Raw genomic sequence first — 14,816 nt, forward strand, 5'->3', positions numbered from 1 at the left:
TTATCTGAAGTTATTTATCACCTCCCTGCCAAACATACACTTGTCATTTGAAGAGTAAGTAGTGCCATTAAAATAAGTTCACTTAGCAAATATTCACTGAGGATGCAGTACCTGTCAGGAACCACGCTGGGTACTAGAGGCCACAAGGACTTCACAGCCTTGTCAACTTTCTTCTGTGGACAAAAACTATCAAATTAAATCTAATCTTTTACCTTTACCATCCAACACCAGAAAAGTTCTAGACCACGCTGCTATGGAGACTGGTAGGAAATGCCAGGCTAAGTCAGACACTGGCCAAGCAAGGCCAAGTTCCAGGTGAGGCTCCTCTGGAAAATCAGGGCTTCGTCCTCGATGGGAAATTATGAATACATGAAAACTGGGAGAAGACTGAGTTGTTTCACATGTTTCTAGATAACCAAAGTGGAGTTAACCACAGTGACAACTTCATAAGATGGGTCTCTGTAAAGGGTCTTCAAGACAGGGAGCAGGGACAGCTCGGCCCCACAGAACACTCCAGCACTGAGCACCTCTTTATGTGTCCACAGTATTCATGACACAGCCCCTGTCGGGAGTTGAAAAAACTTACAGGTAGCACAGATGGGTAACATATTATTCTGATTCTCTGATCTCAGAACTCTATTTTTTGATACTGGGGACTGAACTACTGAGCTGCATCCCCAGCCCTTTTTAAATTTTTTATATAGAGACAAGGTCTCAGAGTTGTTGAGGCTGTCCTTGAACTTGCTATCCACCTTTTTCAGCCTCTGGAGTCACGGGGATTACAGGTGTGGACCACTGCACCTGGCTTAGAATTCTCCTCTCTGAACACTCTGCACATGGCGCCATGCTCAGGATGACCACACAGTGATTCAGAGCCCAGCATCCTCCTTGGCCCATTTCACATTCATAGCACTTCCCAGGCCATGGTGACCCACTCTGAAGACCCTGCCTTGAAGGCCACCAGTTCCGCAGGGCAGTGCCATCTTTCTGCTCAAGGTGCCCTCATCCAAATGGACCATTCACTGGGCTTTAACTCTCCACCCAAGAACAATTTATAAAAAGAGTTTCCTTGTCCAGGATCCATGAGAGAAGCCAGGAAAGCCTCCAACCACCTTTTAGGTACTTTGTCCCCTTAAGCTGACCAACTTAGTCTGGGGACTGAGGAAGGAGAATTCACAAATTTGGTGTTCCGAGAATCATAAGCTCCTGAGAAAGCCCTCACCAGTTACCCTCTGTCCTGTCAGCACCTTTAGCTCTCAAATTCTTGTCTCTTGGCAGAAAATTAGCTTGATTATGCTGCGGCTACTATGGGAGGCAGGAACCATTCTTACCTCCACTGGGTGACATATGGTGAATGTGGATCTTGCCGTCCCTGATGTTGAGGGGAGTAACTGACAGCAAGTGGTCCTTCCACACTTTGATCCGGTTGGAAAACCCAATGATACTGAAGCGGTCCTGGGGCCGGAGGTCATGGAGAATGGTGAAGAGGGCATCCTTGGTCTAGGAAACACAGAAGCCAAACCAGTCACTTGGATGGCATTAGTCCACTTGCTCCCTGGCTTGGAAACTGCCCACAAGGAACTATCCCAGGGTTCAGAGTGGTACCTGCCATGTAAAGGGCTCTTGGCTAAATAGAAGGAATTGTGACCTCGCTAAACAATGGCGTAACTGTATACAAGGCATGAGTCGGTGGTGAACATGTAACAGGTCACATGCTGCTGCCAGTCAAGGTGTGTCAGGCCCAAGGTATACCTTCATAATTGCCGTTCTCTTAACCCAGAATATTCTTCGCAGCTGCTTTGTTCCCATCTTTCACCCAACAAGCCTCTACTCATTATTCCAGACCCAGACAAGTGTGCGAAATTCTCTATTTGAAACTTTTCCAAAGAGAGCTGATCATTCCCTCCTCTAGGCTGGCACTGTCCCCAGAACACTCGGGTCATAAAATGCCTGCTGCAGAGTGACGATGACTTGTCTTATGCCTCTTTCCCTTATTGGATTGGAAGCTGTTTGCAGGTGGCTCTCATTCATCCTGTAACCCTAGGAGATGCTGGGGGTGGGTGAATGAAGGATGGAACCCTCAAATCAAAGGCAGACACAGCAAGTGCCATAGGAATTGAGCAGATTATGAAATCGCCATGGACTGGAATGACATGAGAAGGTTCTGTAAAGAAACAGAAATCTGAGTGCGGCGCTTTGAGGGTTGGACAGCTGCAAGGAGTAGGAGGGGGACCCTGAAGAGCAGCGGCCATGAAGAAGCAGGGCCGGAGCCAAGGGAAGAGGGGAGAGGCGAGTGCGGGAGATGCCAGCTGGAGCGAAGGTGTGCGCTCAGGTCTGACGTGACCTGTGGAAAGGAGAAAGGAACCTCAGGAAGCAAAACCAGAAAAACTCTAGAGTCTGGACAGGAGTTTCTGGAGTCCACCACCAGACACCACGAGGAAGCACAGCCGTCCCCGGACAGCAGGCTGGGCGCTTAGAGAGACTCAGCCTCTCAAGTTAGGGGCTTTCATGACACCATTGCCATGACAATGACACCAGCACCTTTTTACAGCACTAAAGGTCACAGACTTCAGAGCCAGGTGGTCTTCTGTGGGGGAGGATAGAATAAATGAGGACAGGCAGGGAGGAGACCAACAGGGAGGGGGAATGGAAGGTGTGACTTTCAATCTAAGCAGCTCGGCCAACACTCTCATCGCTGCTCCCCACCCTGCGTCCCTCCAGGCCTGAATTCTAGAAAACTCAGAGTATTCTCAGTCTAGAGGGTCACTGCCATGCACGCTGCTACTTTAAATAATATATTTTCTTTAGACTAAATAAAGCCAAGGAAGGCTGGGGGTGTGGCTCATCAGGAGAGTGCTTGCCCGGCATGCCCAAGGGCCCCGGTTTGATCCCCAGTACTGCCAATAAATAAATAAATAAAGCCAAGGGGGAAACAGTCTCACATGTTCACTGTTTATGAAGATTCACTATTTAAGAAGAAGGGGCCAAGGCCTGGGGATATGGCACAGTGGTAGAGCGCTTGCCTGGAATGCATGAGGCCCTGGGTTCAATCCCAGCACCTGCCACCACACACACTCACACACAAAGACAAAGAGCCCAAGACACCAAAAGTCTCACTCTAAGATGCCCATGCTCCTTCTGAGTGAGCCTCCTGCTCTATGGCTAGCTTTCCTAGATATATATCTAGCTGTCTTAGATAAATCTTTGTGCTTCTTTTGACATCTCCTGAGATTCCTTTCTGTGGTGTAAGTCAAGAACCTGCCAGGGCTGAGTTGAGGCCCCCTCCTCCATTCTGGGGGACCTCCTCGGACCCCTTTCAGGTGACGGTGTGTACTTGAGGCTGGCCTCATCATCTCTCATGGGCCCTATGCAGTGAGCGCCATCTTTCCTTTCTTACTCTTTCCTATCTCACTGTGCCTCATTGGGACAGTGACAGCGCCCACCCCATCAGCTGGTCTCAAAGGTCAAATCAGGTACAAGATGAAAGGTTCTCAAACAGGGCCCGGCAGACAGTGAAAGGGACCTTGTTACTTGCCAGCTGGTGGGAGGTAGAATTTAGGGAAGCAGGAAGTCTGGAGAGGCTATTTCCAGAATGACTGGCAGTAAAGAGCAATATGACCCTCGGAAATACTACGTAGGTCTTTCCCCAGATTTTATGACTCTGACTTTGCTTCATTCCCCAGATTCAGGCAGTATTACAGCTTCCACCTCTGTGTCAAATGACCACTGTTTTTTTTTTTTTACATTTCCCCTTCTAAATTTCCGCTCTTCCTCACTTGTCTGTCTTCCTCTTCAATCCTGTGTCCACCTGCTCACTGTAATATCCCGTGGCCCAGCTCCGAATTTCACTGGGACCTCCAGATCCACTTTAGAATACTATTCTGGACGTGTCTACTTTTAAAATGGTACATTCCATTCTTTCCTGTGTGGCTTATGAAACCAGGAGGTTCTAGTCTGGGCAAGTGTTCACGTAATGTTCCCTGGTGATCCCTGCTGAACGTTAGTTCCTCATCTTCTACCATTTCTTCATTCCCAGATGGAGGAAGCAGCAGAATTAATGACATCATCAGAAGCATGAAGATGATGATGATGGGGACAATAAATGTCATGTTGAGTGCAAATACTTCCCTGTGTTGGGGTGACTGATTCTCCTAATCCTCACAGCCCGCCTGAGGTAAAGTGACTATTAATGTTCCCATTACTCAGATAAGGCAACTGAGGCACAGAGGGAGTAAACGCCATGCCCCACAGGAGCCTGGATTGGAATTCAGGAAGACTGACACCAGGACCAACACTCAACCCACAGCGGTGGGATCTGCAGCCCCCACCCTGCTGGGGCTGAGAATACTCTGACCTATAACCCTCACAGTCTGCAGCCCATTTTGGCATCCCTTCCAGTTCTGTTTCTGAGCTCTGTTTATTTCTTTGTTTCTTTCATTTCATTTCTGGCAGCAATTAATGGATTCATCTCCTATAACATCCTTACAGAAGGCACTGCATGAATTCCCCATCCACCCAGGGACGAGAACAATGACTGTATTTCATTAAATCCGTCTCCTCATCCTACAGAGGACTGCCTCCTACTCCCAGTTCTTCCAGGAGAAAAGAGGGCTGTGGAAGTGCTGTTTTCTCTCCTGGGGCTAGGAAGCCTCCTCCATTCTCCCTGAACTCCTTCTGGTGTGGGCTTTCCTCTGAGGGACACTCATTGGCAGCAGAGATTCCTGTCCCCTCATAAACCTGACTCCCATTCCCAGGAAATGGGTCAAAGTGTCTTATGACCATAAACAGAATCCACACCCCAAATGGGCCAGCAGTTCTGGAAGACATTTAAGTGTGTGTGAGATGCTCTACCAAGATGGCAGCTTCCTCCTTCTTAAAACTCTTCTTGTTCTGGCTTTCCCCCGCACACCCTGGGTCTCCCCAAGCTGACTGGTGCTCCCTTGGGCTCTGCTAGGCCTCAGCCACCTTTCAATGAAAGAGTCACAGGGTGATAGTCTCAGCTGAGTCCCAGCTCCACACTCCTCCGCCAGTCTCTGTCTTGCCCACTTCCAACTCATCTCCAGAACTTGCTTCTCTCATTAGATCCAGATCAACCCGACAACTATTCTCCCAGCATGTCCCACCAGCAGCTCAGACTCAACAACATGAAGACTGGGACCTTCACCTTCTGACTCTTGCCTGTGTCCCCTCTGCTGCTCCCTCTCTTGGGGAATGGCACCTTTGGCCACTCAAAGGTCCAGATCGGAAACCTGGGCATCATGCCAAATCTTCTCTCCACCCCATCCCTGACCCTCATCTGCTCTAGCACCCAATCCCCAAATTCCAACGCCTCCCCAAAACTCCCCAGGACTATAATCTGAGCATTTTCTTTTGTTGTCGTTCTTAATTTTTTTAAAAAAATATTATTATTGAAAAGATCAGAAAAAAATATAAAATTCACATTATCCCACCACCTAGAGACAACCACTATCAAAATACTGGCACACTGCATGCCCTTCAGGGGTTTTTGTGTGAATCTACATGTGTACACATGTGTGTATGTGTATATGTTTGATTTTAAAGAAAATGCGATCGTATAATATGTATATCATGCTGTAAAGTTTTTATTTACTATACCATATACATTTTTCATGTCAATAAATGAATAAAAGTCATATAATTTTAACAGTAGCATAATACTCTGCTATATGTGTACCTATTCTTTAATATTTCTGAGTATTGAAGCAGAATTGTTATGAAGCTCATTACTCACACATCTTTGTGTCTGTGACTACTGCCTTAAGATAAATTCCCAAGCATGGACTTGGAGTGACGAAGGACTTGCACTTTTGGAAAGATTGAGCATGTCCACATCTTGCTGTGGAGTTAGATTTTCACCCCTCTGTTAAAAACTTTTAGCTGAGCAAGGTGGTGCATGCCTGTAATCCCAGCGGGTTGGGAGGCTGAGGCAGGAGAATCAAGAGTTCAAAGCCAGCCTCAGCAAAAGCGAGGTGCTAAGCAACTCAGTGAGACCCTGTCCCTAAATAAAATACAAAATAGGGCTGGGGATGTGGCTCAGTGGTGGAGTGCCCCTGAGTGCCCAAAACAAACAAACAAAATCTTTGACGGCTCCTCACTGCACTCAGCATAAAGTTTACTCTCTTTTTTAGATACAAGATCCTCCATAAAATATATGGTCCCCATCTTCTAATGCTATCTGCCGCTGGTCCCATCCCCAATACCAACACTGAGGTCGACTCCACTCCACCCCCACCAAGCCCCTTGCCCACAACTTCCCCAAACCCACCAGGTGTTTCCAAGACTTTGCTGCTGCACAAACTCCCCCTTCTCCTTTCCCCTCTCTACCCTGGGAACCATGGTCTGTCCTTCAGGACCCACCCACCATGCCCCTCCTTGGTGAAGCCATTCCTAACTCAGCCATGAAGACAGGCAATGGCTCCTCCCCTGATCCTCCTCCATGGATTCACACGTACACTATGGCACCTCCACATCATGGCGGTATTGCTTCCTCATGCTCCTTCCTGCCTCAGGGCCTCCCCACCTGCTGTTCCTTCCCCTGGAATGCTCTTCCTCACAGTCCACACAGTGGCTAGTCCCCGCACTTCCTGTATACATTCTCTCCCAAGAGAGCCCTCCCTCGCCTCCCCCACAGGCTGCTCTCCAAGGCATGGCTCCTGCTCTTTCCATCACACTAAAGAGAATGCCGTTCTCTGACGTTGATTATCTGTCCATTTCAATTCCATACTTTTGAATGCAGGAACTTTTTGGATTTTTTTCATTCCATTTTTAATACCCAGGAACACCTGGCACATTAATGAATGCTTGATAACTGCTTCCTGAATAAGTGAGTGGTTGATAAACTGCCTGTCACACTCGATAGGGAGGGAGCTCCTCAAAACAGCTGTCCCCTTCCCTTCCCCACTCCCAACATGGTGTTTTGCACACTGTAGGATTTCAGTAAAGTACTAATATCTGTCGTATTAGAATTGTATGAGTATATTTTGTTTGTATTGGTAAATAAATGAGGAGCAGGGAGGAGAAAGAGAGAGGAAAAGAGAGGGAGAGGAGAGAAGGGGTCCTAGCTCTACTAGCAAATCAAAGAATGTGAGAGACTGCAGACTCCTCAAGACAGACAGAAATACCAACACCGGGAGGGCGGATGCGTGGGAGGTCAGAGTGGCCTGGTGGACATGCTGTAGTGCAATCCTGCACCAACACGGTGGCTTCAGCCAGGGAGCTGGCAGCACCGGTTCCCCACCCTTCCTGCTACTCAGACCCAGCGCACACAGCAGGAGCATCAGATGGTCTTGGCATTACACTTCTGGAAGATCTGCAGGTCCGGGGCTGAGGGCGGCCTGTCTGTGAGAAGGCCCTCTGGAACCCACCTGCAAGGTCCCCAGGGCCCAGAGCTGGCTGGGCTGCACAGGGAGGGTGGGGGAGGGCATGCTTGTCAGAAAGGGCTGTTTGTTTAGCTGCTGGCCTCCCTGCGGACCCTTAAATAGTGTGCTAAAGACCTCGAGAGGGGCCCCGAGGGACTGGCCTGGCTCCTTGGCTGGTATTTTCCCCATGGTGATGGATATCCTGCTGCGGAATGGCTGTTCAGTCTCTCCACCCCACTCCCCTCAGCTCTGTGACTGCAGACTCCTTATGACCTTGTAAGGCCTCAGCTGCGATGTATCCTTGCGTGCACCAAGGGAAGGCGGCCAGCGGCTCGCAGTTGCTCCATTTCCAGTTGCATTAGAGCTGTCTGGATGGCCTCTTGCCCTCCTCCCAGAGGGGCCTGGGTAGAAGCCATCTGCTACCTGCCTCCACCCTCCCTCAACCGTTGACTGGCTCTTCCCCTTTCTTTGATTGGCCCTGGAGCTCTGCCTTCCATACAAGGCTTGGGAGGGAGGAGAAGGTGAGGTCCACAGAGCAGAGTTAAGGAGAGTGGGCTTACGCTGATCTTTCTGCCCAGTGTTTATGCGCTAAAGACTAACAGAGACCTAGTCAGGCTCTGTTCCAGAGTACAGTTCAGGGAACAGGGTTAGCACATTCCAGAAAGACCAGAGGAAGTCCAGAGAGGCAGAGAATGTGCAACCCAGGCTTTCTAAGGGCCTGAACTGCACTGAGGGTAAAGGAGCATTAGATGAGGGGGTGGACCAGACCCCGTAGGATCCCTCCCACACCTGAGATGGTAGGACGATAACGAAGAAGAGCTGTAGACTCTTCCAGCACAGGTGTATGAGGAGGCAGGTGCACCTCCAGGCCCTTTCCAACTAACAGCCTGAATGAAGATCCTGGATACCCCCCAGGAAGTCATGCTCCTGGACTCCTTCTGTCCACAGCGCTCCCTCTACTGGCCTTACAGATTGGAGAGTCACCTACTAACCCCCAAATACATCCCTTGGAATAATGATGTCCCCAAATTAATTTATTAATAGGTGACCAGAGGAGACTGAAGAATGTCTTCCCTAGAGATCTTCTGAAATAGGCATATGAAGCTGATGTTTACATGTATTGCATAGAGTTTCCATGGAGATGAATACAGTGGGGGGTCCGGGTATGATGAGTGAGTGGGGGGTAACTGTCTGACATCAGAAAGTTACATTTGCTCTTGGGGGCCATTAAAATAGTTTCCAACAAGTCGCCATCCTCATTCATCATTATGTTCCCAGACAGAACAAGGGCTTATTTGGAGTGAAAACAGAAGGGAGGGAGGCTCAAGTCATGCATAGCAATTGCTGGGTGCTGAGCCTGAAGAGGGGAGAGTGGGCAACTGTGAAGAGGCAAGACACCCAGGCTAGAACCTAGAGAAATAGGGAATTCTTTAAAAGTGCTGAAGAGGAAACAGGGCTCTTTAGATCAACCAGCAAGAGAGCATCAATCCACAGTGAAAGACCTTCTGTACCGACCATCAAAGTTCTTTAAAATTCCAGCTTGTGTTTGGACAAAAGAGCGCTATAGAGACATACGAATACAATAAATAAAGGAAAAGGACATATGCATTTCTTACTATTTGTGCTGTGAAGATGTAACTTAGCCTGGATACAGGCATTAGATGAGATTCCTTCTAATCCTAGCTATTTAGAATCACAAAGGATAGGGATTACTCTGTGCTTAAAACTATTTTATGGTGATGAATTCCTCTTCTTATATGTACTTTTCTTGGATTAAAAAGAGAAAAAAAAAAGTCTTTAAAAAACAGTCTTAAAAGTTCATTCCAGCTCTGCCTTCGGTTTACTATTAAGTAAGTCTTTTGATCTCCTCTGTTTAAATTCTTCCAAGCACAAGGCGGGGGGCATAAATAAATAAAAGTAAACTCTGCTTCAGAATCTTCACCATTCAATATGGCTAACGATGGTCCATCTTGCTCCCGTGGATCTACAGGAAAGAAAATTATAAAGTCCCTTCTGATGGTGCCTGTAGAATGTAGAACTGAGTTCTTGGGCACTCAACCCCCTTTCCATTCTTCAAATCCAGGGAGGGCAGTGTCCAGAGGGCAGCTCTGCCCTGTGCACTGTGCCCTGCACTGAGCTGACCCTTTCCTTCCATCTTCCTTATAAAACTGTGCCCAAGCAGCTGCAGGCTCTTGGCGTAGCCCTCAAAGGAGTGAGCATTCCACTGTGGAAACCCCCATGCCATGAATGACAAGTGAATAGTTCCCACGGAGAGAAACACTATCTAATAAGTCCCTCCGAGACAGAGTCAGTGGAGCCCATGACAAACCCAGCTGCTGCCCACCCCTCCCTCCTACTGCCATCAGGGTACACATTGATGCAGTTCTTCTCAAATGTTTCTGTGTCTCCGTCAAACAATATGCGATGGAAACCAACTCCGACACAGAAGGCTTTTGTACCACAAACCCTAGGTTGTTGGGCATAAGACAACGGGAGCCCATGACATCACAGATGAATCCGAGTTCGAGGGAATTAGTTATCAGCCATCCCATGTTTTCAGCACAATAATGGTGCTGTTCTCCTACCTAGTCCCATCACTTGCCTCATTCTAAAATATTTACCAAGGAGTTGACATTTTATCTTTCGTTGGTCCACGCAGTCCTTTTCAATGTGTCCAAGGGAAAGATCTTCTAAGCTGCGTAGCTTAAAATAATCTTACAAAGAGATCAAAGACTTTCTAAAAGTCCTGTTGGCTATGGAAGAGAATAGTGACCAGCCAATACTCAAAAATAGCCCTAAGATTCTGAGAATTAATACTAGAAAACAATATAACCAAGACAAACTGTGGCTATGGGTCACCTTTCAAAGGAGGGCAGAGATGACAGACTCCGGAGTTGAGAGAGGAGAGCAAGTCTGTATTGTCCTCTTGGTGGCCTATTAGTCCCTCTTCTTCTTCCAGACAAGAGGTCCTCAGTACCCAGGACCTCCTGCTCTTGGAGGGGGGCGGGCAGTATGGCCCTGTACTCATGCCATTAGAAGGGACAGACAACAATAAAAAATAGCCTGTGATTTCATCAAAGTTTGTGATTCTCACCACAACCTTAAACTACTTGTCTATGACTACAATGAGGAGAAAGGAAATGTCCACCATCTCAGAAGTGCTACCATCCCTCTGTGCAACCCATTGGGACCCCTACAGAATAGCCTCAAGACATCTTGAAGTCAGGGTCATGGCAGAAATCAGAGTAGCCATGACTTGCCAGGAAATGTCGCTGGTCCATGGGTATAAAATATGCTTCATTTGGGGTTTTCCAAGACCATGGTGTTCCAAGATCACAAAAACTTAACCTACCAAAGACAGCACCAATTTATATTGCACTCTGCAGGTCCTTCGATGATTTCAAGGAGAAAATTCTAAAATCTTGTCATGACTGGTCCACCAAACATTTATGTAATAATGTCACTGAACATTTTCTAAAAATCTTTGCCAATATTCTCTTTGATTCTTCATGACATACTAGGCACATTTGACTTTCTTCCTTTCCCTTCCCTTTCTTTTTCTTTCTTTTTTCATACTGGGGATTTGACCCAGGGGCACTTTACCACTGAGCTATATCTCCAGTCCTTTTTTATTTGGAGATAGGGTCTCACTAAGTTGCTAGGGCTGGCTCAAACTTGAGATCCTCCTTCCTCAGCCACTCAGGTCACTGGGATTTTAGACACAATGTGTCTGGCCACATCCATTTTTCATACTTGATGTATAAACAACTTAAAGCTCAAAACACATTTGTTTTTACTTCTTTTCACAATCTGGTAGGTTAGTATTATGCGTGTTTACACTCATTGTTGATCCTATAAATCTCACTCTAATCAAGAATATAACCTTACCCTACAGTCTTGGTTGCCTTACCAAGAACCTAGCCTACCTCTCTGTAGGTCATCCCTGGGTGTGGCTTCCTGCACTTACAGTAAATAAATAAGAGGGTTCAGACCATAAGAAGCTCACCTCAGTGTATATATCTCCTTCTTAATTGGTGTCCTCCATCCAATGTTCTGACATGCTTACTGACTATGTGACTGGGCTCTTGGTCCCTTTGACCCATTCAACTTTCCCTTCAGTTCTCGTGATTCTTGTCTCCCTAGCTTACATCCATCCTGTGACTCACTATGAATTCCCAGGACACAGATTGACAAATATCAAGAACATAAAACACAAATATGTGGACAGGCTGTGAAAAAGCCATGCTAAGTGCAAAACTGTGGAACAATTATGTGAAAAGTAAACACAATTTACCAACAAATGTAGATTGTATACACAAGGAAATGTCTAGAGGAAATGGAGTTGCCCCTCCCCAGACAGGGAGTGTGATGATATTCTTGCTTCTCTTTCACTTTCCCATAACTGTAAAGTCACCATGAGACTGGAGAGGGAAATTTTTGTTGCAAGAGCGAAGGGATTATAAAACCAGATGAAGCTTATTGTTGGGCATAGGTTTTTATTTGTGCGTGAGGAGATTGGATGTAGAGCTAAAGGGTCCAGAGGGGAGAAGGCAGGGGTTTCCTCAGATGTATGGGGAAGAAGGACTAAGGGAAAATTTCCATCTCTTCCTATTGTGTGGCTCAGCTGCCGAGGAAAGAAAAGCAAAATGAGCATCAAGGCAAAGTTTTGACCAATAATTAGACTGTATGTTGGGGGAAGTTTCATATATGCTACATACTTCAAAAACCTAAGCTGTGGACGGAATGCAAAGGGGCAAATTATTCCAATACCCCTGACTGAATCTGACCTCTGAGATTCCATTCTCCCACCTGACCCCAAACTTGGTTCTGTTTTGTTATAGGTATTTTCTTCCAGTCTAGCATCTCCCTCAAACTACCATATCTTCTTCTGCATGGCTCAGAGTCCTCCGTCCCTATATCTCCCTGCTCCTCTCAGCCAAGCACAGGCACAGCACATCAGAAATGAGCTCAGTCCCTCCTCCTCCTGGTTGCCATCTTATTCACTCAGCCTTGTGTATACAAGTCACAGATGTGCTGAGGACAGGTGCCTGGTAACCACTCACTTGCTGACTTAGGTTTGGTTCATCAGATGGTTCTTCTACAAGTTAATAATCTGACACGGCATACCTGTGGGTGTGCAATGGACCAAATATTGATGTCTCCCAAAAGCCACATATTGAAATCCAACATACCACGGTGACGGTATTAGGAGGTACTGGAGGTAGTCAGGTCATGAGAAGAGAGTCCTCATGATTGGAATTGGTGACCTTATAAGAAAGTCCAGAGGGCTAGCTATTCTCTTCTACCTTATAAGGACACAGTGGGAAGGTGCTGTCCGTGAACCAGGATGTGGGCCCTCACCAGACACTAACTCCACTGCCACCTTGATCATGGACTTCCTGGCTCCAAAACTGTGAGAAATAAACTTCTATTGTTTACAACCACCGAATCCATGGTACTCTGGGGCAGCTGGGACAGACTATGACAGATGCTTATACTATTAGATACATCTTATCCATCTTTCTAACCTCAGTTGAGCAATTAGCATCTGTTGTCATTAGGCAGACTGGTGGAACTTGCATTATGACCACATCCTAGCAAAAGTGGAATTTCAGAGAATTAGAAAAAGTGTCTCAATCAGCAAACATGAGAACTTTCTTTCCTGTCACCCCAACTCAGAGAGATGGCTGATCCCAGAGGGTCCTTGGAGGTCCAGGACACTAAATCCAAGAGTTCATTCAGAGGAACAATGGCTTCAAGAAGCAGACCTGCCTGAGTCAGACACAAGAAGAGCCCAACAAGTGCCAAATCATAACACAATGCCTAAGGAAGTGACTGAGACCTGGCCTTGGCCCACCCTGGATCTCTGGCTTAAAGATGCAGGTCTGCTATCTGGAACTCCAAACACCCTCTCTAACATTTTCTCCCTCCCATTCTCCTCACCACACTGGATACATTAGACAGATAGCATCAAGCAGGTCTCATGCTCCAAACTCTCTGCAACATGAAAAAACTGCTTCTAGAGGTCCTGGCAGGTGGTCACATGAATGGTGGTCATCCCAAAATGGGAAATGCCACCCCATAGGCAGGCCACCACCACTGAAAAGTAGTTTCAATTGCTCAAAGGGACTTTGGTTTTTTTGACCCTTACTGGAATCTCTTCATTCACTAGAGAACTGACTAGTCACAAGCATATGACCCTCTTCCACCTCCAGTACATCTGGGGCTCAATCCTGCCTTCTCACCATCTCTTTCTTTCCCTCTCCCCAGCCCCGCTGACCTCCTCCTATGAGGCCCAGTCTCTCCTCTGTCCCTAAAGGAATCTCATCCATACTGTAGCTACAACTCCCCTTGAGGGGTTTCCCAGGTCCACCTCTCCAGGACTGACTTCTCCCCAGGCTTTCCTTCCCCATGCATTATCACCATACCATCACTTCCAGTGTAACCTGCTGAAAACCCAGTGCATAATATTCTTTATCTCAAACCAGCTCCTCCTTTAGAATTCTGTACTTCTGTCCCCAGTTCTGCAATCTTAAGAATCTTTCTTGTTACTCTCCTGCTCCCCAACATCCAGCGTGTGTCCGACTGCAGGGTTGTGGGCATCTCCTCAGAGAGGCTTTATCTGGGGGGATCCCGTGCAGCTTGACTCTCACCGTGTCCCTCCAGAAGCTTCTGCCAAGCGCCTCTGGGTTATCACTCTCTCACACTCCCTTATGGGACAGTTCTTTGATTAGATGGTTGTATATTCAATCACCACCCTAAATGCGTTCTGTTCTATTTTATTTGAGTCCCATGTTTTGTAGGAAAGTCCTTCTCCCCACACCTCACTCAAGCCCATTGAGAGTTGGGCAAACTTCTACGCTGCCTTCCTATAGCAGTGAGTGAAGTTTTTTCTGTTATTTCACTGAAGATGTGGTCCTTCAAAGGAACCAGCTCTAGGCAAGGGTCAGAAGGCCCAAGGCCTCATCTGCTATTCCCACGTGGGCTTAAAGCCCCAGGCCTGGGATGTGGACACTGACACTCTCCTCGGGGGACATCACTAACTATGGTGGTCAGCATTTGCTCTTCAGTGCCCTTTCCAATCTTAGACTCTGATGTTCTTCACTTGTTACAGCTCAGCCCTGCTCTTAAAAGACTTCTTTCAAGGAACAAGGAAGCCAGACAAATTTTCATGTTATCCAATCCAAAATATTACCGAAACCTTCAGAGATTCTAGCATTCATTTTCTTTGGGGGAGGGCGGGGGTTCTAGGAATTGAACTCAGGGGCACTCGACCACTGAGCCACATCCCCAGCCCTATTTTGTATTTCATTTAGAGACAGGGTCTCACTGGGTTGCTTAGCGTCTCGCTTTCTGAGGCTGGCTTTGAACTTGCAATCCTCCTGCCTCAGCCTCCAGAGGCACTGGGATTACAGGCATGTGCCACCACGTCCAGCT

The 14,816-nt window shown here is 47.2% G+C and overlaps 1 protein-coding gene across 1 annotated transcript in view; it reads right to left on the reverse strand.

Annotated features, from left to right (window-relative positions):
- Itih5 (inter-alpha-trypsin inhibitor heavy chain 5) overlaps positions 1–14,816 on the reverse strand; it is an 86,406-nt gene that overhangs the window by 21,555 nt on the left and 50,035 nt on the right. The window contains exon 8 of the mRNA XM_071599781.1: positions 1,332–1,500. Coding sequence (XP_071455882.1) covers positions 1,332–1,500 — 169 coding nt within the window. The remainder of the gene's footprint in view (positions 1–1,331; positions 1,501–14,816) is intronic.

Source organism: Marmota flaviventris, chromosome 12 (genome assembly GCF_047511675.1).
Source record: "Marmota flaviventris isolate mMarFla1 chromosome 12, mMarFla1.hap1, whole genome shotgun sequence".
Lineage (NCBI taxonomy): Eukaryota > Metazoa > Chordata > Mammalia > Rodentia > Sciuridae > Marmota > Marmota flaviventris.